Raw genomic sequence first — 25574 nt, 5'->3', positions numbered from 1 at the left:
GGCCCAGAGTTCAAGACCCACAACCAACCAACCAACCAACCAACAAAAAAGGCTTTCCAGGTCTCAACCACCAGAGTAGCTAAAATTATAAGCATGAGCCATAGGTTCCCAGTTAAATTTAATTATCTCAATTTTGAATCATTAAGTATTTTAACCTAGTGATTGATAAAATGTATTTAAAGAATGTATGTATTATGTTGATGGATCTAAATTGCTATTAACTGCTAATCTTAAAATCATCACTCTTATTACAAGGATGAAAAACTTACATACTCAAACAAAGACTAAGAACTTGTGCCCAAAAGGAAATAAATACTAAGTAAAGGCTTGATGAACAATAAAGGAATGAATGAACACATTTAAAGTTGCTTGGATTCCTCTAAACTTGGTGTTTCACAAGTTAAGCTACCAATGATTAGTTTTCTTATTCCATTAAATTTCACAAAGACATGAAGATTATTAAATGTCATTACTTTTATATAAGCAGGCACAAAGCATATTTGTAAAAAAGGAAGGATGTCTCAATATGCAAAAAGGCTAGAATCTAGTACTTATTGCTTTTAATGTTAGGAAAACAAGTATTTTCCTGTTCCACAGTGCTCACACAGCAGTATGACTTCTAAACTTTTAAACAAATGGACATTTACATAAATATAGCTCACGCCTGTAATCCTAGCTACTCAGGAGGCTAAGATCTGAGGATCACGGTTCAAAGCCAGCCCGGGCAGGAAAGACCTTGAGACTCCTATCTCCAATAAACCACTAGAAACTGGAAGTGGCGCTGTAGCTCAAGTGCTAGAGCGCTCGCCTTGAGCTGAAGAACTGAGGGACAGCACCTAGGCCCAGAGTTCAAGCCCAATGACCAACAAAAATAAATAAATAAATAAATAAATAAATAAATAAATAAATAAATAAATAAATAAATAAATAAATAAATATAGCACTTTAATCAAGATACAGGAAAGCCACTCAAATTAACTATGATTATCACATGAACTTTAAATTGGACCACGATGTAGAGCAAGGTAACAGTGATTAGGGAACATTAAATTCTGTACCTTAGGACAAACTCTCCATTTGCCTTTCTTGACTATCTATTTAGAGGAACTAACTGGTCTGCTCTGGCTATTTAAAAACTAGCTTCCCACTCAAACATAACTTTATTGAAGATAAATAAAAGAACTCATTTATCATGAGAACTTTCCCAAAAACTACATGCATATAAAAATACAGTAAGAAAATAATATGCTAGAAGACAGTACCTACCATGCTTAAAGACTCCAATGAGAAGAGACTTATCAGCCTCACTGTCCCACCAGGTTGTTGGAACTTCCAGCTGATCCACGACTGGGAACCATATGTCAATCTCACTGAAGGTATAAGATATAGTAAGCAAAGCAATGTTGGAAATAACAATGGAAAGTTTAGAAAGATTATTTGAGGTATCTTGCTTTATCCATTAGTTTGAATGCTTGTGTATTTACTCTATTTCCTTGTATTTGCGACAAGTACAAGATTAAACCTAATGTGTACTGCTGGGCACAGGGGGCTCATACCTATAATCCTAGCTATTTATAAGGCTGAGCTTTGAGGACTACAAATCAAAGCCAGCCTAGGAAGAAAAATCTGAGACTCTTATCTACAATTAACTACCAAAAAGCTAAAAGTAGAACTGTTGCTTAAATTGAAAGAAAGCTTAGAGACAACAGGTCCACAGTTCAAGCCCAGGACTGAAACCAAAAGAAAACCAAAAACAAAAATCCATACATTCCAAAGACATTAGAAGAAAAACAAAAACAAGAAAACAATCATTCCTAGTAAAAGACAGGGAATAAAAAACTACATAGAAGAACATTACCTGGCAATGGCACCACCTAATACCTTCTCTGCCTGGTCTCCAATAACCTCTTGCCTTAGGTAATACAGCATTCGTACTCTCAACAGTACCCTAGAATGGATGGGGAAAGAATCAGCTTAGCAGTAGTGTAAAGTCTTAAATGAGAAATATCTTTGCTAAATTCCATCCTTACTTGTTACATTGATGTTTCAAATGCTTCTTATAACTCTCATCTTGGAAAAGAGTATCAGGATTATATTTCCGGATCCAATCTGCCTTATGGATGTCAAAAGTACTTTGTGACTTAACTTTTTTGCCCTTGCGTCCACGGGGCACAGGGATTGACAGACCTGGAAGAGGGGAGACATCAAAGACTTGGATTGAGAAAAACCCTTAGACCTGAAAAGGGCTAGATAACCTAAAAAAGTATGAAAAGTAAGGAGTTGGGAATTACCCGAATGATTCTGCAATTCTTTTGTCTTGCCATTTTCAGCAGGGCTAATCAAATCCCAAATGAAGCCTTTGATATTTTCATCTCCACGGTAGTGTAGCAAGCAATATACAAGGATGGCACGACATATTGTCTCCACATCTCGTTCAGTCATCCGCCGCTTAAAACGTCCATGGGACAAAATATCTCGCCATCGTCCCCAACTAACAAAATAGCAAAGATATCCCCTGACTCCCAGAACTCTATCTCCCAAAAAGTGGGAAACAAAATACTGGAAAGGATTATAACAAGTACTATGAACTCCCTCAAAGGAAAAATTTTCCACATGATCAGCTTGGTCATAGCTGGCAATATGAATGGCAACAAGTTATCATTCAGGAGGGAGATATACTACTTTTCAAGGCAACACAGTTTCTTACCCATATACTAGGAGATGCTTTTCCACCCGAAAGCAGTCTGTGCGCCCATAAGCATGATGACGATCATGTCTTCGGGAGCGTGGCCTCTCATCATCCTCACTTTCTAAATCAGAGAATTCAACCAAGTCATCATCTTTCAGAGTGCTGAAGTGGCGGGTCTGTTTCCGTACTCTAGGTGTGTCAATCACCAAATTATTCTGTGCAGAGAACAGAAAAATATAATATGCACATGACAAAAGACTTAAGACAATTATATCTTGAAATACGAATGAAAATATTAAGCTTTCTTTTTGTTTTAAGGTCATGTAAAATAATCTACAAGTATTCAGGAAGCAAAAGAGGTTGATATCTAAGTATTTTTCCAGGGCCTCTTAGGTAGAAAGTTGTTACAACAGTCCTTATCTTAAATGTACCCTGATAAACTGCAATTTGCACCAAAGAACCAGAGCAGTTATGAAAATTCAAAGTAGTGCATCTACTTCCTCCCTACAGGAAGAATAAGCTCACCTTGCTATTAAGCAGGTCCATGTCTAGGTCAGCCTTTTTGGCCCATTTTTGCCAAAAATTGGGATCATCCAGAGAAATATCTGTTCTATTTTCAGAAGCAACAAAGCTTGCCTAATAAGAAACAAATGCAGAGTATAGTTAGTTTTAGTACCATTTTTGAATAACAGGAAATCAGCAACTACATTTGAGAAAATGTATTTAAATTTATTTCTATCTGATTTGCTAGTATACGTTACAGACTTATCTGAACATGCCTTGGCAAAGGTAGAGCCTTTTCCTTCAGATTCAATAGTGATGGTTGTAGTTCGTCTTAACAAGATCTGGTCTATGTCCTCTTCACAAAACTTGGAGCCCTCATCATCTTCCTCCATTATGGCTGCATAAGCCCCTTTTCTTAAGAGATCTTCAATCTCTTTTTTGGAGAACTGCTGGATCTGCAAGAGAAATGGAAAGACTACCAATAAAATATTATCTAGCCATGCCTTAATATTTCATTGTAAGAAATATTAATAAGATCACTATTAGTCAAGGCTCAGTGGTAGAACACTAGGACCTCTCAGGTCCATGACACTGGGTTTGATCTCCAGAACCATAAAAATAAAAAAGCCCTCTTAATGTATTACAATTATTATTTGTCAGCTATGAATAAATAAAACATGAACAAAAATGAAATAATTGTGAATTCAGGCCAGACATAGTGACTCATGCTCCTAATAATAGCTACATGGGAGGTGGAGATAATGAGGCTAACAAGAGCGGAAAAAAAAAAAAAGGTTTCAAGACTCCAACTCAACCAATGTCTAAGCAACCTACAAGGAAAGCCAAATGGCTAGATGTGGTGGCATACACGTTATCCAGGTGACATGTGGAAGCACAAATAGGAATAGTTCAGGCCAGCCTCAGCATAAAGCAAGGTCCTATTTTGAAAATAACCACTGTAAAAAAAAAGAGCTGCTACAGTGGCTTAGGAAGTAAGAGTGCCTACCTAGCAAACAAGCATGAATCCCTGAATTAGAATATCTGTACAACAAAAACCATTTCTAAAACTTGAGAAGTAAGCCGGGCGCTGGTGGCTCACGCCTGTAATCCTAGCTACTCAGGATGCTGAGATCTGAGGATCATGGTTCAAAGCCATCCTGAGCAGGAAAGTCTGTGAGACTCTTATCTCCAATAAACCACCAGAAAACCAAAAGTGGCACTATGGCTCAAGTGGTAGAGTACTAGCCTTGTGCTGAAGAGCTAAGGGACAGCACAGCCCAGAGTTCAAGACCCATGACTGATCAACCAAAAAAGAAAAGAAAAAAAGCTTGAGAATTAAGACAAAAATTTTCCTATACAAAAAGTCTTTTCTTTACCTGTGGATGAGCCACTACAAACTTATCCATTAATTATGACTTACACCAGTGATGTTGCCATCCCGACCACTCATGGACTGAAGCACAGCCTTATCCAATCCCAACTTGAGGCTAGCTTTATCAAACATTTCTCTCTCATAGGAATTACGAGTGATGAGTCGGTACACCTTCACAGCTTTGCTCTGTCCAATTCGATGACACCGTGCCTGGGCCTGGTTGATTTTTGTTTTTAATAAAAAATAAAATTAAAAAACCCATAAAATTAGAGAAGAATGAAGGACACATAATACCAATTCACAGTTCTTTAACATTTATAAACAGCTATGAGAACAACTCAAAACCAAATCCACTTCAAAATGAAATTATTGCCAACTATAGGGTCAGCCAACCATAATCTGCTCATATAAAGTTTTATTCCCACATAGTAATACCTATTCATTTGCATAACACAAAAGCTATGGGAGCAGATACGAGGAATTGCCACAGAGATCATAGAGCCCACAGTCTTTAACATTTACTATTAGGTTCTTTACACAAACCTGATCACTAAATAACTTCTACTTCTAAGTAAATGAACAATTACATACTCTCTGAAAGACAGAGCTAAGAGATCCTAATTTTGTTGGGTCTTATTTTTGTTTCTTTTTGTTTAATAAAATAAAATAAAGCCTGTAATCCTAGCTACTCAGGAGGCTGAGATCTGAGGATCACGGGAAAGTCCATGAGACTCTTATCTCCAATAAACCACTAAAAAACAGGAAGTGGTGCTGTGGCTCAAGCGGTCCAGTGCTTGACTTGAGCTGAAGAGCGCAAGAACAGCGCCCAAGCCCAGAGTTCAAGCCCCATGACTGACCAAAATAATAATAATAATAATAATAATAATAATAATAATAATAATAATAATATTAAATAAAACACTCTCCTTAGCTAAGAAGTTAGTTACTATAAAAATAATTTCCATTACCTGCAAGTCATTTTGTGGATTCCAATCTGAATCAAAGATGATGCAGGTATCAGCAGCTGTAAGATTAATTCCAAGTCCACCAGCTCGAGTGCACAGCAAGAAGACAAAGCGGTCAGAGTCAGGCTTACTAAAGCGATCGATAGCAGCCTGTCGAAGGTTTCCTCTAACTCGACCATCTATGCGTTCATACAAGTACCTGTATGCAGGAAAGTCATGGGAGAAAAAAATAGCTAAGCAGAAGAAGAAAACAAAGCAGAAGAACAATGCCAGAACCCCATATCTATAGCTAGTGAAGAGCCACCAAAGACGAGAGTGAAAGCCTTGAATACTTCTTTACTATAACTAGTCAACTCTAAAAATCAGACTTTGAAAGTACATTTTTTTCTTGTTCTGGTCATCAAACCCAGGGCCTTAGATAAGCATCAACCACTGAGCTTACATTGTAACCTTATGAAGATACTAGACAACCCATTTCTCACCTCCTCTGGATTAGATAGTCTTCTAGGATATCTAGACAGCGTACCATCTGGGAAAAGATTAGAACTTTATGGCCACCAGCTTTAAGCTTTGGAAGTAACTTGTCAATAAGAACCAATTTGCCAGCAGAGCGAACCATGGCCTGCAGGTGGAAGTCATGAGGTATAATGTGGCAAGCTTCCCGAAACTCTGTTAGGATTTTTTCTTCTGCACCTGCCAAAAGAAAAATCAAACCTGATGTTGATATTCAGTGAAAACATTTAAGCCTTATTTAATTTGATGGAATATTTGAGTTAGTACGGTTCAAAGCCAGCCTGGACAGGAAACTCCGTGAGACTCTTATCTCCAATAAAGCACTATAAAACCGGAAGTGGTGCTGTAGCTCAAGTGATAGAGCACTCACCTTGAGCTGAAGAGCGCAGGGACACTGCCTAAGCCCAGAGTTCAAGCCCCATGAATGACAAAAAAAGAAAGAAAGAAAGAAAGAAAGAAAGAAAGAAAGAAAGAAAGAAAGAAAGAAAGAAAGAAAGAAAGAAAGAAAGAAAGAAAGAAAGAAATTGAACAACAAAGCTGCACAATAAAATTATATTTTAGGCCAGGTGCCAGTAGCTCACACCTGTAATCCTAACTACTCAGAAAGCTGAGATCTGAGGTTCAAGGTTCAAAGTCAGCCTGGACAGGAAAATTCATGAGACTCTTATCTCCAATTTACCACCAGAAAACTGAAGTGGCACTGTGGCTCAAGTGATAGAGCGTTAGCCTTGAGCTGAAGAGCTCAGGGACAGTACCTAGGCCCAGAGTTCAAGCCCCATGACCAAAAAAAAAGTTGTATTTTAAAAATCAGGCTGGGTTCCAGTGGCTCACACCTTTAATCCTAGCTACTCAGGAGGCTGAGATCTGAGTCATGGTTAGATTCTAGCCCAGGCAGAAAAGTACCCATTAGATAACTCTTATCTCCAATTAATCCCTCAAAAACCAGAAGTGGCACAAGTGGTAGAGCACTGAGCCTTGAACACAAAGAGGCTCAGGGACAGCATCTAGTCCCTGAGTTCAAGCCCCACAATCAACAAAAAACCAAAAAAGCAACCCTTTTGTACCCCTCCATCCTTAACCTCTTGGATTAAATCAATGCACCCATTCTTCCTGAGGAGTGTCATTAAGAAAGCAAACATAGTCAGTAATTTCCTCACCATTGATGAGATATGGGTGGTTACAGCACTTGCGCAGCTCCATCATTGTGTTGAGTAGATTAGGCATGTTAGTATGACCCGCTCCTTTGGAAAGGAAGGAGAAATTCTTTTCCAAAATAGCCCGATAGTATTTCTTCTGGATGTTAGTTAGCTCTACTTCAATAATAGTTTCCTGTTTAGGAGCCAAGTTTTTTTCAACATCCTCTTTAAGTCTTCTCAGCATCATTGGCTTGAGAATGGCCTGTAGTTTTTGAACCTATGATTTACAGAAAAAAAAATAATAAATCAATAATATCGTAAGCATTCTCACATTATAAGTAAATAGAGTAAAATTGCAGTTTTCTACTCAAGGGAATAAATTTTGGATATTTCCACTGATGATATAGGTAGGAATTAAGAAAAGCTCTTGTCTGCGATAACAACTTTTTTGGTTGTGTGTTAGTACCTCATTGGCCACATTTCTTACCTGTTCCTCTGTCTTAAGATCCCCAAAATCCTTGAGGAATTCTGATTCTGAAGGAAACTGTGAAGGTTCCAAGAAATGAAGCAAGCTAAACAATTCCTCCACAGTATTTTGCAATGGTGTTCCTGTGAGTAACACTTTGTGCTCCTAGAAATAGAGAAAACAAAAGATAAAACTCAAAACTTGAAAAGGCCTTCCCAGGGTTTCCACCAAATATATAATCTTTAGTTTTATTTATCTATGAAACTGTCTAATTAGAAAAGATTACTGCTAGGGGCTGGGAAGGTGGCTCAGTGGTAAAGCATTTGCCTTGCATACATGAGGCCCTGGGTTCGATTCCTCAGCACCACATAAGCAAAAAGAAAAAAGCCAGAAATGGCGCTGTGGCTCAAGTGGTAGAGTGCTAGCCTTGAGGTGAAGAGCTGAGGGACAGCACCCAGGCCCAGAGTTCAGGCCCCACGACCGGCGCCCCCCCCCCCAAAAAAAAAGAAAGAAAAGATTACTGCTGGGTGCTGGTGGCTCACGCCTGTAATCCTAGCTACTCAGGAGGCTGAGATCTGAGGATTGCAGTTCAAAACCAGCCCAGTCTGAAAGTCTGTGAGACACTTATCTCCAATTAACTACCAGAAAACTGGAAGTGGTGCTGTGACTCAAGTGATCAGTGCTAGCTAGCCTTGAGATGAAGAACTGAAGGACAACGCCCAGGCCCAGAGTTCAAACACCATGACCGACAAAAAACAAAATAAAACAAACAAGAGCAAGAGCCGGGCGCTGGTGGCTCACGCCTGTAATCCTAGCTACTCAGGAGGCTGAGATCTGAGGATTGCAGTTCAAAGCCAGCCCGGGGAAGGAGAGACCGTGAGACTCCTATCTCCAATAAACCACCAGAAAACCGGAAATGGCGCTGTAGCTCAAGTGGTAGAGCGCTCGCCTTGAGCTGAAGAGCTGAGGGACAGCGCCCAGGCCCAGAGTTCAAGCCCCACGGCCGACCAAAAAAATAAATAAATAAATAAAACAAACAAAAAGAAAAAACCACATTACTATTTTAACTTTTCTTCTACTTATTCTTCTGGTAACACAAAGCACTTAAGAAACTCTCTTATGGGCTAGGAAGGTGGCTCAGTGGTAGAGCGCTTGTCTTGCATGCATGAGGCCCTGGGTTCGATTCCTCAGCACAACATAAGCAGGAAAAAAAAAGCCAGAAGTAGCGCTGTGGCTCAAGTGGTAGAGCACCAGCCTTGAGCTGAAGAGCTGAGGGATAGGGCCCAGGCCCAGAGTTCAGGTCCACGACTGGGACCACCCCCCAAAAAAGAAAAAAAAGAAAAAAAAAACTCTCTTATTACTTAACATATTGAAACAAAGTAAATATTATGATTATAAACAAATACAAGAAATGGTAACATAGATTATGTGTTTTCTAAATTTGTGTCTCTCCACATTCAAGTTCCCACAGATATCCTAACTTGCCCCCCTCTAGGGAATGTATCCATGGTGAACTGAAATATGACCATTAATTTTATATAATTCCTCCTATTAAGGCTTACCCCTTGAATCTAGGCTAGATTAGCTCTGACAAAGAAAATGTGGCAAATGAAACCCTATGTGAGTTTCAGAGACTACCCAAACATCTTGGAACTTCCGCTATTGCTCTTTGGAACACTGTCATAGACTATCCTGTAAAGAAGCCCAGACTTCAGGATGAAGATAATCCAGATCCCCCAACCAATAACCCACACTGATGACCCCCTTCAGAAGCATCCAGCGAACATATTAGCTGAGCTCAGCCTAAGTGGTCATTCTAGAAAAACATATTGGCTATTTTAATCCAGTACATTTCTGAGTATTTTATTATGAAAGAATAGGTAACAAGGGCTGGGAAGGTGGCCCAGTGATAGAGTGCTCGCCTTGCATGCATGAGGCCCTGGGTTCAATTCCTCTGTACCACATAAGCAGAAAAAGCTAGAAGTGGGACTGTGGCTCAAATGGTAGAGTACTCGCCTTGAGCTGAAGAGCTGAGGGACAACACCCAGGCTCAGAGTTCAGGCCCCATGACAAACAAAAAAAAAAAAAGGTAACAAATCGTTTCCTACTGTTCTTGTTGAGAAATGATAACATGATTCACTTTGAATTCTACAATTTGCCAACTTCTATGTAACTTTCAGGTTATCATTCCTATATAACAACACCATCATTCAATACAAGTTCTGATTCTGTGTTCTCTGCTAACTTAGGGGAACTTTTATTCTATACAGAATTAAGTGTGAACTCCAGGTATTTGTGCCCATAGGTCAGTACAGGGAACTCACCAGGTCCATGTGCTTGAGACTATCAAGCAGCTTGCAATTACGGTTCTTTAACCGATGGGCCTCATCAATGATGACACAACGCCATTCAATTTCACGAAGTTCTGGACAGTCTGACAAAATCATCTCAAAAGTCGTAATCAAGGCATCAAATTTGTAAGCACCTGGGATGAGGCGCCCCTAAGCATAAAAGCAATGAGGTCAGAAAAAGGCCTTAAATGTACAGACCTGAGCTCTTAGTGTAGTATGGTCATAATCCTAGCCCTCTGGAAGCTGGACAATCAGTGAGTTTGAGGCCAGCCTGGATAACATAGTGATTCTTTAATTTATACACTGCCCTTAAACCACCAGACACCTAACCATGGCCTACTTTCTGTAAGCCATAGAATTCCCAAGACACACAACTCACCCTTGAATCTTTGCAGTACATTTCATATTGCTGAATCATCTGCCGGCTAGCCAGGCTGCCATGGTATACAATAGTGTTCATCTCTGTCCATGTATTGAATTCTCGTTCCCAGTTGGTAATTGTGGATAGTGGAGCAATGACCAAGAAGGGGCCATGGATGCCCACATTATATACCTCCTGCAAGAAGGCAATGGACTGAATAGTTTTTCCCAATCCCATCTCATCAGCCAGAATGCAGTTCTGCCTGTAAATTTACCAGGAGAAAAAAAAAATCTTGTCAAAAATTACCATCTTAAAAAAATCATGTACCTAGGAAGAAAACTATCTCAATAGAAAATATATAAAAATAATCCTCAGACTAAAGCCATTCTTTTCTTTACCTGTTATACCAATTAAAGAGGAGCCAATTGACCCCTTCCAATTGATATTCCCGTAACTGGTTCCTGTTTTTATATTCATGTGACAGCTCCAACTTCTTCCAGGCATTTGCCTGTGGACGATTCTAAAAAATAAAAGATTTAAATAAGATATAGATACTAATATAAGACAAGATATAATGGGTAATTCTAGTCATTTAAATCAACTAGAAAACATGATGGCTTGCATGAAAACCTGTCTAATAGCAAGGTTCCTCCCAATAATCCTAGCTATTCAGTAGGCTGAGATCTAAATGATCATGATTCAAAGAAAACCAAGGGAGAAAAGTCTTTGAGAGTCAATCTTGAAAATAACTAGCAGGACAGGGAAGGTGGCTCAGTGCATGGGGCCCTGAGTTCAATTCCTCAGCACCATGTAAGTAGAAAAAGCCAGAAGTGGTGCTGTGGCTCAAGTGGTAGAGTGCTAGTCTTGAGCTGAAAAGCTAAGGGAAGTACCCAGGCCTAGATTTAAGGCCCCATGACCGACAAAAAATAATAATAATAACTAGCAAACAGCTGAGCTGGAAGCATGACTCAAGTAGTAGAATGCCAGCCAAGCACCTGAGTTTGCCCAGGGAGCAAACTCCAATATCACCAAAAAGAAATTAAAGAGAAAAAAAAACGATAAAAGATAACAAAAATGAAAAATCTACTGGTCACATTTGGAGAATGTTAGCTATGAAAGAAGAAAGAAGAAAATACGAAAGAAGAAAATATTTGTAGATAGAGCAAATGTCTTTTCATGTAAGACTCTAGCTAATAAATAAAAACAGAATTAAGATATTTACTTTAAAATCCTGAAAAAATTTATTTAGGCACTGATTTTTTTTAAAAAAACAGGATCTCACTATCTTGCCCAGTCTATTTATCCTTAGCTGATCAAGTAGCTGAAATTACAGCATATGATACCAAGGCAGTGACCATACATAGCTGATAACATTGTAAAATTCAGACTGATGGAAGCACACATCATCCATCTATGAAGTAGACTTACTGATCTCCCTCATCCATCTGACCAAGTTTCAACAGCAGTAACATCTACAATGTTAAAAAATGTGGCTAAGCCAGGCACTGGTAGCTCAGACCTGCTATCCTAGCTAATGGAAAGGCTGATATCTGAGGATCATGTTTTGAAGCCAGCCTTATGCAGGAAAATCTATGAGATTCTTATGTCCAAACAAAGCTAGAAGTGAGCTCTGGTTCAAGTAGCAGAGTGCCAGCCTTGAGCAAAAAAGTTAAGGGAATGTGCCTAGGCCCTGAATTCAAGCCCAAGTACCAACACACACATGCACACATGCACACACGCACAGAGGCTAGTGACCACGTTAATCAACACAGCTCTAAACCTAAGCATTTATGTGAAATAATCAGAAAAATATATTTATAAAGTACCAAAGGAGTGGGGTACTCGTGGCTTACACCTATAATCCCAGCTACTCAAGAGACTGAGATCTGAGGATCACAGTCCGAAGCGAGCCCAAGCTGGTGAATCCATGAGACTCTTATCTTCAATTAACCACCCGAAAACCAGAAGACATGCTGTAGCTCAAAGTAGTAGAATGCTAGCCTTGAGCAAAAAGCTCAGAACAGTGTGTTCAGGTCCTGAGTTCAAGCCCCACAACCACCACCACCACCAACAAAAGTACCAAAGGAAATAAAAATCAGCAATCTTTAGACTACGGAAACATACTATATAACAAGTCACCTGGAAGTGACACTGTGGCTCAAGTGGTAGAGCTCTAGCCTTGAGCAAAAGGAGCTCAAGGACAGTGCCCAGACCCTGAGTTCAAGCCCCAGGATTGGCAAAAGAAATAAAGAAAAGTCACCTGTTTTTCTGAAGAGAAAATTACAAGGGAGAGGAGAAGGTCAAAGGAGAAACGTAATTAAAAGACTGGAGCCATTAACTGATTACATTTGGATTTTATTTGAAACCCAATTCAAATGATTTAATGAAATTAGAAGGCCAGGCATGGTAGTACACACCTGTAATCCCAGCTACTCAAGAGGTGATGGTAGAAGGATCACAGTTCAAGGCAAGCCTGGGCACAAGTTATTGAGATCCTGTAATCTCACTTACTTGGGGAAACAGAAGTAGGAGGATCTTAGTCCAAGGCTGGCCTAGGCAAAAGCATAAGACCCTACCTGAAAAACAAATTGAAAGCGAAAGAACTAGGGGTGGGGCTGGGAAGATGGCTCAGTGGTAGAGTGCTTGCCTTGCAATGCATGAGGCCCTGGGTTCAATTCCCCAGCACCACATAAGCAAAAAGAAAAAAAAAGCTGGAAGTGGTGCTGTGGCTCAAGTGGTAGAGCGTTAGTCTTGAGCTGAAGAGCTGAGGGACAGCACCCAGGCCCAGAGTTCAGGCCCCATGACCGGACCCCCCAAAAAAAGAACTAGGGGCATAGTACTTGCCTAGTAAGTGTGAGGTCCTAACTCAATGCTCAGTATTAAGAAAAAAAAAAAAAAAAAGAAGGGGTGACCATCCAAAAGAGGAATGCAAATATATTACCTAAATTAAGAAATGGTAACTCCTCTGCACAATAAAATTATATTTTAAAAATCAGGCTGGGAAGGTGGCTCAGTGATAGAGTGCTTGCCTTGCATGCGTGAGGCCCTGGGTTCAATTCCTCAGCACCACATAAGCAGAAAAAAAAGCAGGAAGTGGCGTTGTGACTCAAGTGGCAGAGAGCTAGCCTTAAGCTGAAGAGCTCAGAGACAGCACCCAAGCCCAGAGTTCAGGCCCCACATCCGACAGCCCAAAAAAAAAAAAAAAAAAAAAAAAATCAGGCTGAGTGCCAGTGGCTCACACCTGTAATCCTAACTACTCAGGAGGCTGAGATCTGAGGATCAAGGTTGAAGCCAGCTTGAGCAGAAAAGTACCCATGAGACTCTTATTTCCAATAAACCACTCAAAACCCAGAAGTGTTACTGTGGCTCAGGTGGTAGAGCACGAGCGTTGGGCACAAAGAAGCTCAGGAAGAGCATCCAGGCCCTCAGTTCAAGCCCCACAACAAACAAACAAACAAACAAACAAAAAAACCCTGGGAAACATGCATGAATACCAGTACATTGGTATTTGACTAATATTAAATGAGTAAAATTTTGTTTTAAGACATAAATACTGGGGCTGGGAAGGTGGCTCTGTGGTAGAGCGCTTGCCTTGCATGCTCAAGGCCCTGGGTTCGATTCCTCAGCACCACATAAGCAAAAAGAAAAAAAAAAGCCCAGAAGTGGCACTGTGGCTCAAGTGGTAGAGTGCTAGCCTTGAGCTGAAGAGCTGAGGGACAGCGCCCAGGCCCAGAGTTCAGGCCCCACGACCGGACCCAAAAAAAAAAAAAAAAGACATAAATACTGAAATAAAATGCAATAAAAATTTGACTTAAAATAACTTGGAAGATGGAAATGAATGGGTGGACAAATACAAGATTGGCCAAGTATTGATACTTGTTAGCTAGGTAGCAGACATATTAGGGTATTTCTTTAATCTCTGTACATTTGAACATTACCATAACAAAAAGCAAAACAACAAAACATGTCATTGGAAAAGTTAAATGACTGCTTATATTCCTTATTCCTATATTGACAAAACAATATTTATGTCTATACATTTACCTTCTAAACCCAAATGTACCTACCACCCTTTTGAGTTCTGGGTGTCTGGACTGGATGCGTTTAAATTCTCGAATTTTTCCCTCATCAACATCCTCCTTCAGCTCCCATGTACTATCCTCATAGGGCAGAGAGCACCATTTCACCAGGTAGTAAATTACAGGCTAGAAAAAAACAAACTTAGTAAGTACATTCTTTGTTCTCTGCTGCGGTAAAAGGATGAGAATTTGGCTGTAAAATCAGATCACAAAGGACACCTAAAAGATGCTGGACAAAGTCAGGCAGAACATATAACTATAAGCTCACTCACTACTGTATTCGTATTACTCTTACCATTCTTCCAGACAATTTATCAGAATCTCTTCTAAAAAATCTCTTCTAAAATTTCTACCCAATTATTTTCTATAACAGTAGTACTAAAACATTTTCTTTCGGCACAAGATTTTATAGTGGCAAGAATCTGACTCATGGGCTGGGAAGGTGGCTCAGTGGTAGAGCGCTTGCCTTGCATGCATGAGGCCCTGGGTTCGATTCCTCAGCACCATATAAAAGAATCTGACTCATAAATCTGGTTAACATCATGTATGGTTCATGAGTAAGTTCAGCTTACAAAGAACTAGTATCTTTTATTTTTTAATAGACACAGTACATTGATTCACAAGATATAGATATAGTAATATATAATACACTACATATATTATATATACATATATACAAGGTAAAAAGTGAAAAAAGCATTTCAACATTTCAAAAAAGCATTTCATGTTACAGACTAAAAAGCTAAGACATGATGGAAAAATGTGAAAGCACATGCATCAGTACTAGTATCTTAACATGGTTTTCTTTTTTCTACTGGTCAATATTACAAGTAATAAAAATTTTGTAAATAAAATATGACTGCAGTTATAAACTGACATGCTTAATGGTAACTCCTTTGTACAACTACTTGATAATAAAAGTAATATGACTGAAGGAACTGTAAGCATGGCTCAAGAGGTAGAGCACTAGCTCTGAGTGAAAAAGCAGAGTGAAAGCATGAGGCACTAAGGTCCAACCAATCCCAGTACTGGCACAAAATATACATACATATATACATACAAAAATAAATAAAATCTAAATGTAATTTGAAGTAAATTTGAAAGAAATAATGTTGAATTCATTGGTGATTTAAGTCTGTATGACTCTTACTTAGAAACTAAAACCTTTTGTGAAAACATCAAGTGTTTGAGCACTTGATAGTTTCCCAATACAAAAAAACCCCAAAATACTAGTATAGCAATTTCCAGTCAAGCTATACGTGAAAATCACTCAAAAAGCCAATTTAAAAATTAAGACATTGGAGTCCCATTCTAGACTTAATAGTGGGTGTGGAATCCTAAAATGTGTTGTAAAATACAAATTCGAGTTATGGCACAAGTGATCAAGCACCAGCCATGAGTGACCTGAAAATACAAGGCCCTGTTCTGGATTGGCACATATACATCAAAAACAATAACAACAACTACATTCAGAAACTGATAGATGTAAAGCATTTAACTGAAGTTTAGTTATAAAAATATGTAATTCTCAACAACATGATTTGGAGGAACATAAGTTCCCTTTCCCCTACCCCAGACCCTAACTGTAATTGAGTCTGTATGGTCTTCCATTCAAAATCTGAAGGAAAATGTGACGCAGGGAAATGACTTTTCAGATCTAGATATTTAACTTTGAAGGAATCTATATTTTTAGCTTCTGTACACCCTGGTCTTCCCATTATCTTTCAATGATCCCATAAAAAATTTCAGAAAAACTAAAAAGTTTAAGAGAGCTGTTTTCAGGCACATGTGAAAAATAATGGATTGGCAAGCAGACCAGTAGAAATCTATACATAGCCTTTTATGTCCTTCCATATCCCAACTCACCTCACCATTATCCTTGTCTATGCTGTGAGACTCATCCAATATCCTATCCACCTCTACATAGTCTGGATTAAAGGGCTCTTCATCCTAGATGAGGTATAAAACCAAATGATAAGGGAAAAAATTTACCCGGTAAACCTAACCTTCTTTACCATACTTTGTAAAATATTAAATTCTACAAACTTACCTAGGTATTTACTTAGAAAGTTAGAGAAAATATCTCCTAACATAGGTTTGTTCTCCCTAACATAGGCTTGTCTCTCCATTGCCTTTTTAGGCTTACCTCTTTACTAAACCATTTCTATATAAAGATAGAAACATGTTCTATCACATCTTAATTACAATTATACTTGATTTTGCATCCCTCTGCAACTATTTTCCTGCTCTGCTTTACATCCAAACTCTCTCACAAGTTTTATCTATATGCTATCTCTATTTCTTTTTTTTTTTTTTTGGTCCAGTCGTGGGGCCTGAACTCTGGGCCTGGCCGCTGTCCCTCAGCTCTTCAGCTCAAGGCTAGCGCTCTACCACTTGAGCCACAGCGCCACTTCTGGCTTTTTTTTCTTTTTGCTTATGTGGTACTGAGGAATCGAACCCAGGGCCTCATGCATGCAAGGCAAGCGCTCTACCACTGAGCCACCTTCCCAGCCCTGCTATCTCTATTTCTTCATCTTTATTGTCTATCCATTTCACTTCATTTCAGTGGCAACTCAGCAACTCAGGAGCCTGAGATCTGGGGATTATAGTTTGAAGCCAGCCCAGGCAGACAAAGCCAATTCTTATTTCTAATTTACAAGCAAAAAGCCTAAATGGAAGTATGATTCGATGGTAGAACCCCAGCCTTGAGTGTAAAAGCTAAAGCAAGAACTTGAGGCCCTGAGTTCAAACCCCCATTACCAGAAAAATCAGTCATGAATAACTTCCACATTGTCAAATATAATAGATTCCTTACTTATCTTGCTCCCGTTTTATTAGTAGTAACCCTATATATAGCAAATTTAAAAATTCTGGTAAATTATTTCTATATCAGATTAGAAATTTGAGAAAAGAAAATGTTTTCTCTTAAGGAGTGAGCTACTTATGCCTAAAGAGACCATTAATATCTTAAAGAATGATTTTGGAGGGGAAAGATTGCCTCAAATGGATCAAAGATCACTGTATCATCCTTTTTGATAATATATGCATATTAGATAAATCAATCTCACAATACTGTATCTGGTAACTAATAAATAAACAAACCATATTTAAATCTAGAAAAATAAAATCATGGGCAATTGAGTTAGGAAAGTAATGATTAAAATTAAACTTTGCCAGGTGTCAGTGGCTTATGCATATAATCCTAGCTACTCAGAAGGCTGAGATCTGAGGATCACAGTTCCAAGCCTGGCCCTGGTAGGAAAGTCCCTGAGACTCTTATCACCGATAAACTACTCAGAAAAAACTGTGGCTCAAATGGTAGAATGCCTTAAGCACTGAGAGGCTCAGGGACAGAGTCCAAGCCCTGAAGAAAGCCCCAAGACTGGCAATAGAAAAAAAAAGATTAAACCTTATATGCAAATATACAAATTAACTGTAAGTCTCTTGAAGGGTCAGCCAAAGCTGACAACCCCAGTAATTTATGCTTCTTTAAAAAAGTGATCAACTGGGGCTGGGAAGGTGGCTCAGTGGTAGAGTGCTGGCCTTGTAAGCATGAGGCCCTGGGTTCGATACCTCAGCACCACATAAGCAGAAAAAGCCAGAAGTGGCGCTGTGACTCTAGGTGGTAGAGCGCTAGCCTTGATCTGAAGAGCTGAGGGACAATGCTCAGGCCCAGAGTTCAGGGCCCACAATGACCAAAAAAAAAAAAAGTGATCAACCAAGCACCAGTGACTCATGCCAGTAATCCCAGCTACTCAGAAGGCAGGGATATAAGGATTGTGGTTCAAAGCCAACCTGGTCAGGAAAGTTGTGAGACTCTTAACTCTAATTAACCATCAAAAAGCCAGAAGTAGAGCGGTGGCTCAAGTGACAGAGCACTATGCTCAAGCAAAAAAGCTCAGAGACAGTGCCCAGGCCCTTAGTTTAAGCCCCAGGACCAGCACACACATGTACACACACATATGAGCATACACATGCAAATACACACACATACACACACAGAGTGACAAGCAATAGTAGTTCCTAATACCTCATGGAAGAAGTGTCTCATCTGAGCCATTTTGGTTTTGAAGCGCTTTAGTTTTTGATGGATTCTTTTATCCTTCTCTAGTTGAGAGATAGTAGCCCATTCACAGTGCAGATAGGAACTGCAGGAGATGCAAATAATCATGGTTCAAAGCATTTGAGATTTTTGGAATAGCCAGCAGCAGATAAGACAAATATATGTGTAAACTGGGAGTTGGCTTATATCAGTGTTTTTCAACTTATTCTAATCTGCAGACAAACCACCTGGTCTGGAGTATGTAGGAACATCCGTATTTCCAAGTAGCACCTAAGTAATATTGTTCTGTTTATAGACCACACTTAAAGAGTAGCAAGACCATGGAAAAGGAATATAGGGTTTGATCAGAAATCACTCTCACCGTACTTTCCTACAAAGAAATAGGAATAGTCAGTTCAATTCCTAAGTTTCTTCCTAAACAGATACATTTCTGCATTAAAAATAGAAATTTGGGCTAAGATAAACAATGAAAAAGGACTATGTTCACACCCATGCTATTTTACATAAGGAGACTCCTACAACCCTGTGGAGTTTGGGGCAAAGAACTTTTGCGTAGATAACGTACTAGTTCTTATACTTGACAAAGAATTCTTCTGCTTCGGTATACTGTCCAGAAGGAAGCTGAGAAAAAAGACAGAAATTACAGTCACTAATCTTACTTGTCAAAGAAAAACCACTCATGCTAAAACTTTAATGTTCCTTGCATATATTACTGACTCAGGATTAAGCAATTAATCTAGTTCTTCCATACTAGAGATCTGATAGCTAAGAAAAAAAATTTCTTGCATCCTAAACAGATTAGTGGCAATAAGACAGTTGCTATTTACTAAGTTAACTTAGTCTATCATTTCTTGTTAACTATCATCATTTTTCATACATTAGCAATATATCCTGTCATTCAGAGGCGCTCACACTGTTTAGTCAGAGAGGTTATAGCTCAGTAATAGTGTACTCTGGATTCAATCCTGAGCACAGTTAAAAAAAATGTTTTAGGGCTGGGAAGGTAGCTTAGTGGTAGAGTGCTTGCCTTGCATACATGAGGCCCTGGGTTCAATTCCTCAGCACCACATAAGCAGAAAAAGCTGGAAGTGGTGCTATGACTCAAGTGGTACGGTGCTAGCCTTGAGCTGAAAAGCTGGGGGACAGCATCTAGGCCCCGAGTTCAGGCCCCACGAAGAGAAAAAAAAAAGTTTTAAATAAGTAAAACCTCAACCAGGTGCCAGTGGCTCATGCCTGTAGTCCGAGCTACTCAAGAGGCTGAGATCTGAGGATTGATGAAAGTCTGTGAGACTCTTATCTCCAGTAAACCACCAGAAAACCAAAAGTGGTGCTGTGGCTCAAGTGGTAGAGTCCTAGCCTTGAGCTGAAGAGCTAAGGGACAGCGCCTAGGCCAAGAGTTCAAGCCCCATGACTGACAAGACAAGAAAAAAAGGAAAACCTGGGGGTAGCTCAGTAACATTCTATAACACCATTTTTTGTTTTTGCCCGTCCTGGGACTTGAACTCAGGGCCTGAGCACTGCCCCTGAGCTGTCTTTGCTCAAAGCTAGCATTCTACCACTTAAGACAAAATGCCACTTGTGGCTTTTTCTGTTTATATGGTACTGAGGAATTGGAACCCAGGGGTTCATGCATGCTGGGCAAGCACTCTACCACTAAGCCACATTCCAAGTCCCACAGTTACATTTTTTTTAAAAACTTAATAAAACCTGTGAATACACTATAAAGACCTTACCTCCTTCTTCACAACCCGCATAGAAAGCACTTTGTCCACAATAGCCGCATCTTCTTCACTGGGATTTTCCTATAGCAAAAAGATATTGTCAGTTAACAAATGACTGACAAGGAGGACAACCTCTTAAATTATTTATGTTCTCAACTTACCACAAAAAACTGCATGGAAGGCAAAGTCTCACCATCTGGTTCTTGTACTGGTTCAGGAAGGATAGGCTCAGGTTTTATTGGACCAGTTACATCTACCTCTTCTTCCTCTTCATCATCTGTAATCTTTATATCCAGGTCCTCTGTATATTTTTTTCGCTTCACTTGGCGGTTTGAGCGTCTCTTCTTGAAAGAGAAAAAAAAACACAAAAACAGTTGAAATTAAAATAATAATAGTTGTTCTTATGATAAAAAAGGGTGACACTAACCAGATGCATTGTACTCAGAAATTGGTATGTTGTGTTGCTGTAGAATTGATACGTTGCAAAAGTAAAGATGGGCATTGGTGGCTCACACCTTTAATCCTAGCTACTCAGGGAGGTAAAATCTGAGGATTGTGGTTCACTATCAGCCTGGAAAGAAAAATTCATGACATTTCCATCTGTAAACACCAAAAATCTGTATTTGGAGCTGTGACTCAAGTCATAGCTAGTAGAGTGCTAGTCTTGAGCAAAAAAGCTCAGAGCTGGGCACCGGCATAATTCAAGCTGTAATCATAGCTACTTAGGAGGCTGAGATCTGAGGATTGCAGATCAAAGCCAGCCTGGGCAGAAAAGCCCATGAGAATCTTCTCTTCAATTAACCACCAGAAAACTGGAAGTGGCACTGTGGCTCAAGTGGTAGAATACTTGCCTTGAGCTAAAGAGCTCAAGGACTGCGCTCGGGTGCAGAGTTCAAGCCCCATGACTGACAAAAAGAAAAAAAAGCTTAGGGACAGCATCCAGGCCGAGTGAGTTCAAGCCCTAACATCGGCATATACACAAAAAAGAATTTGGATATAAAAGAGGAAAAAAGGGGAAAAGAAAGAAGAAATTTCAGAACAGAAAGGTTAAGAACATTTTAACTGAAATGAGTTGGTTCTAAAATACATTTATGAAAAGAACCTCGGGGAAGGGAGGGAGGGAGGGGATGGTAGGGGGAAAACAATGGAGGGGGTAACAATGTTCAAGAGGAAGTGTACTCATTACCTCACTCATGTAACTGTAACCCTCTGTATAGTATCTTTACAATAAAAAAATAAAATAAAATAAAATACATTTATGGCTGGTGGTTCACACCTGTAATCCTCAATACTCAGGAGGCTGAGATCTGAGGATAACAGTTCAAAGCCAGCCTGGGCAGAAAAGTCCCCATGAGACTCTTATCTTCAATTAACCACTCAAAAACCAGAAGTAGAGCTGTTGGTACAGCTCTAGCCTTAAGCAAAAGAGCTCAGGAACAGTACCTAGGCCCTGAGTTCAAGCCCACAACTGCCAAAAAATAAAATACATTCACAAAAATATAAAAAATAAAAAAAACTAAGAATAGTCAGGAAAAATAGAAATGGTATGTCATAATAAGTATATATTTTTATTATATATAGTAAAGTTTTATTCAAAATAACACTTAGCTGTTAATTCCTCAAAAGCCAGGCACTGGAGGCTCACACCTGTAATCCTACTCAGGAGGCTGAGATCTGAGGATCGAGGTTCAAAGCCACCCCAGGTAGGAAAGGCTGTGAGACTTTTATCTCCAATAAACCACCAGAAAAACCAGAAGTGGCACTGTGACTCAAGTGGTAGAGCACTAGCCTTGAGCTGAAGAGGGACAGCACCCAGGCCCAGAGTTCAAGCCTCACTACCAACCAAAAAAAAAAAAAAAAAAAAAAGTCAAAGAAATAGTGTTCAGATGTTGACTAAAATACTTTATTATATAGATTTAGAACATATTAAAAATGGTACTTCTAATCAATGAAGAAATGGCACATTACTCTGTAATTAGAATTGGGAAATACTGACTAGTCACACAGAGGACTAAATTTAAAAATTCTACAAGTGGGCTGGGAATGTGGCTCAGTGGTAGAGTGCTTGCCTCGCATGCATGAAGACCTTGGTTTGATTCTTTAGCACCACATACACAGAAAAAGTTGGAAGTGGGTGCTGTGGCTCAAGTGGTGGAATAATTGCCTTGAGCTGAAGAGCTTAGGGACAGCGCCCAAGCCCAGAGGTCAAGGTACACAACCGACCAAAAAAAAAATTCTAAAAGTATCAAATATGTAAGTGTAGGGCTGAAGGCAGAGCTCAAGTGATTGAGAGCTGACCTAGCATGCATGAAGCCCTGAATTCAAAAAAAAAAAAAAACAGTAGAACAAATAAATAAAGAAATATAAAAGCAGGACATTCAATTTCTAAAGAAAAACAGAAATATTTGTAAAGTAATTCTAGAGTAGGGAAAAAATCTTTCTAATAAATTAACTAACTGAAGAGTATTAGAAAATTTAAGGTTGTATGCATAAAACAATCCATTACAAGCAAAGTTAGGACAAACAGTAAACTGCAAAAGCCTTGATATTGTACTTCTTTTAGTTTTACCAATGCCTCTCATCTTCAAAACAGAAATGTTTTGAGACTAAGCACTCAAGGTGCAGTCAGAATTCTCAAGTATAAATTCTACTCTCAAGCAGAAAAAGTAAGGCAAAAGGGATAGGTTCACAGGTCTAAGAGAATGCCAAGTATTGACATAGCCATTACAGCACATCATTTGAATTACACTATGATTTCATATTATTTCCTTATTTTTTGAAAAACTAAAATATGAGGAAATAATTTATATTTTTATGAGTGTGTGTGTGTGTGTGTGTGTGTGTGTGTGTATGTTTGTACACCAGTCCTGGGGCTTTCCTGCTCAGGTTGGCTTTGAACTGTTATCATCAAATCCCAGTCTCTTGAATAGGTAGGATTACTGGAATCAGCCACTGAAATCTGGTGATAAAGCTTTGTTTTGTTTTTCTTTACTTTTTAAATTATTTTTTGTTTGTTTGTTCCAGTCCTGGGGCTTTAACTAAGAGTCCAGGTGCTGTCCCTAAGCTTCTTTTGCTCAAGGCTAGCATTCTACCACTTGAGCCACCGTGCCACTTCTGGTTTTTTTCTGTTTATGTGGTCCTGAGGGCTTCATTCATATTCTAGGCAAGCACTCTACCAGTAAGCCACATTCCCAGCCCATATTATGCTTTTTGTCTTTAAAAAAAAAAAACCAGGGCTGAGAAGGTGGCTCAGTGGTAGAGCGCTTGCCTTGCATGCTCAAGGCCCTGGGTTCGATTCCTCAGCCCCACATAAGCAAAAAGAAAAAAGCCGGAAGTGGCGCTGTGGCTCAACTGGTAGACCGCTAGCCTTGGGCTGAAGAGCTGAGGGACAGCACCCAGGCCCAGAGTTCAGGCCCCACGACCGGACCCAAAACAAAAAAAAACAAAAAAAAAACAAAATTTAGCAAGGTGCTAGTTGCTCATGCCTGTAATCCTAGCTACACAGGAGGTTGAGATCTAAGGATTATAGTGCAAATCCAGCCCAGGCAGGAAGCTCTATGAGACTCATCTCCCATAAACTACTCAAAAAAAACCCCAAAAAACAAAAAAAACAGAAGTGGTGCTATAGCTCAAGTGGTAGAGGGCCCGCCTTGAATAAAAGAAGCCCAGAGATAGTGCTCAGGCCCAGAGTTCAAGTCCCAGGACCAGGGAAAATAAAACAAAACCAACCCAACAGTTGGAAGGCATAGACCTTTAAGGCCTACTTCAGGTTCTGGTTTGTTAGCTACAATTAGATGTAACTTAAGTGTAATATATAACTTATATACATAGCCTGAGCTGGTTTTCTAGGGTTAGAGTGTGTAAGCTTTCTCCACTTGAGGCATCATGGTTAACTATCAAAGTTTTGGATCTTGAAGCATTTTAGATTTCAGATTAGGAATGTTTAAACCTTTACTAAGTTCTTTTTCTTTTTTTTTTTTTTGGGGGGGGGGTCCGGTCGTGGGGCCTGAACTCTGGGCCTGGATGCTATCCCTCAGCTCTTCAGCTCAAGGCTAGTGCTCTACCACTTGAGCCACAGTGCCACTTCTGGCTTTTCTCTTTTTGCTTATGTGTGGCTGAGTAATCAAACCCAGGGCATGCAAGGCAAGCAAGGCAAGTGCTCTACCACTGAGCCACCTTCCCAGTCCCCTTTACTAAGTTCTTTAGGTAGGGATTCCTTTACCTGAATGCTGCTTTCTTCATCCTCCCGGGGTGACTGTGCAGGCATGACTTCCACATCTGAATTATCAGATGAAGTATTACGCTTTCTCTTCTTACCCACTACAGGAGTGATGGTGCTAAAAAGAACAAACAAATCTGATTTTCAATGAGAACAAGGAAACTTTAAGGTAAGACAACATAATTAATCCAAACCATCACAGAGCAAGATACCAGACAACTGTGCTTGGATCTTAAGTCTATGAAAAAAAAAGAGCTACTGAGTACTATATTTGGAAAAAAGATACTGGGGCTTGCCAAATATTGACTGACTACATTTGACAAATCCTTGCTACTACTGTACTCACAAATATTTAATGGAAGGTAGATAAAGACAGTAGAATATATAACACATTAAGAGACACAAGGAGCCAGGCGCCGGTGGCTCACGCCTGTAATCCTAGCTACTCAGGAGGCTGAGATCTGAGGATCATGGTTCAAAGCCAGCCCAAGCAGGAAAGTCTGTGAGACTCTGATCTCCAATAAACCACTAGAAAACCGGAAGTGGCCCTGTGGTTCAAGTGGTAGAGTGCTCGCCTTGAGCTGAAGAGCACAGGGACAGCACCCAAGCCCAGAGTTCAAGCCCCATGACCGACAAAAAAAAAAAAAAAAAAAAAAATTACAAGAAAAGCTGAACCCTGGTGGCTCATGCCTGTATTCCTAGCTACTTACAAGGCTGAGATCTGAGGTTTGCAGTTACAAGCCAGCCAGCCCGGGTAGACAAATCTGAGAGATTCTTATCTCTAATTAACCACCAAAAAGCTGGAAATGGGGGCTGGGAAGGTGGCTCATGGGCTGGGAAGGTGGCTCAGTGGTAGAGCACTTGCTTTGCATGCCTGAAGCCCTGGGTTCGATTCCTCAGCACCACATAAGCAAAAAGAAAAAAGCCGGAAGTGGCGCTGTGGCTCAAGTGGTAGAGCGCTAGCCTTGAGCTGAAGAGCTGAGGGATAGAGCCCAGGCCCAGAGTTCAGGCCCCACGACCGGACCCCCCCCCCCAAAAAAGCTGGAAACAGAAGCAGAAATGGAAGGAGGAAGGATGAACAAATGCAGTCATGATATTCAGTATATGGAAAATGAACTATATAACTTGTGGGCAG

General features: G+C 39.7%; 1 protein-coding gene across 5 annotated transcripts in view; it reads right to left on the bottom strand.

The window, feature by feature from the left end:
- Window positions 1-25574, bottom strand: part of Chd8 (chromodomain helicase DNA binding protein 8) — a 70782-nt gene that overhangs the window by 14289 nt on the left and 30919 nt on the right. For 4 of the 5 annotated variants that reach the window (XM_069998363.1, XM_069998366.1, XM_069998368.1 and 1 more), the window contains exons 5-26: window positions 24443-24557; window positions 20382-20564; window positions 20233-20301; window positions 19065-19120; window positions 18467-18584; window positions 16303-16386; window positions 14425-14562; window positions 10756-10877; window positions 10376-10619; window positions 9970-10146; window positions 7667-7810; window positions 7201-7456; window positions 6013-6223; window positions 5534-5729; window positions 4614-4781; window positions 3469-3648; window positions 3215-3325; window positions 2708-2904; window positions 2292-2491; window positions 2031-2211; window positions 1859-1948; window positions 1267-1370 (exon numbers count right to left, since the gene is read on the bottom strand). In XM_069998363.1, the coding sequence (XP_069854464.1) occupies window positions 1267-1370; window positions 1859-1948; window positions 2031-2211; window positions 2292-2491; window positions 2708-2904; window positions 3215-3325; window positions 3469-3648; window positions 4614-4781; window positions 5534-5729; window positions 6013-6223; window positions 7201-7456; window positions 7667-7810; window positions 9970-10146; window positions 10376-10619; window positions 10756-10877; window positions 14425-14562; window positions 16303-16386; window positions 18467-18584; window positions 19065-19120; window positions 20233-20301; window positions 20382-20564; window positions 24443-24557 (3344 nt within the window). The remainder of the gene's footprint in view (window positions 1-1266; window positions 1371-1858; window positions 1949-2030; window positions 2212-2291; window positions 2492-2707; window positions 2905-3214; window positions 3326-3468; window positions 3649-4613; window positions 4782-5533; window positions 5730-6012; window positions 6224-7200; window positions 7457-7666; window positions 7811-9969; window positions 10147-10375; window positions 10620-10755; window positions 10878-14424; window positions 14563-16302; window positions 16387-18466; window positions 18585-19064; window positions 19121-20232; window positions 20302-20381; window positions 20565-24442; window positions 24558-25574) is intronic. The other variant, XM_069998365.1, reaches the window with a different exon arrangement.

This window comes from Dipodomys merriami, unplaced genomic scaffold (assembly GCF_024711535.1).
Source record: "Dipodomys merriami isolate MVZ:Mamm:240054 unplaced genomic scaffold, mDipMer1.0.p SCAF_518, whole genome shotgun sequence".
Lineage (NCBI taxonomy): Eukaryota > Metazoa > Chordata > Mammalia > Rodentia > Heteromyidae > Dipodomys > Dipodomys merriami.
This window is presented reverse-complemented; position numbering and strand designations above follow the sequence as displayed.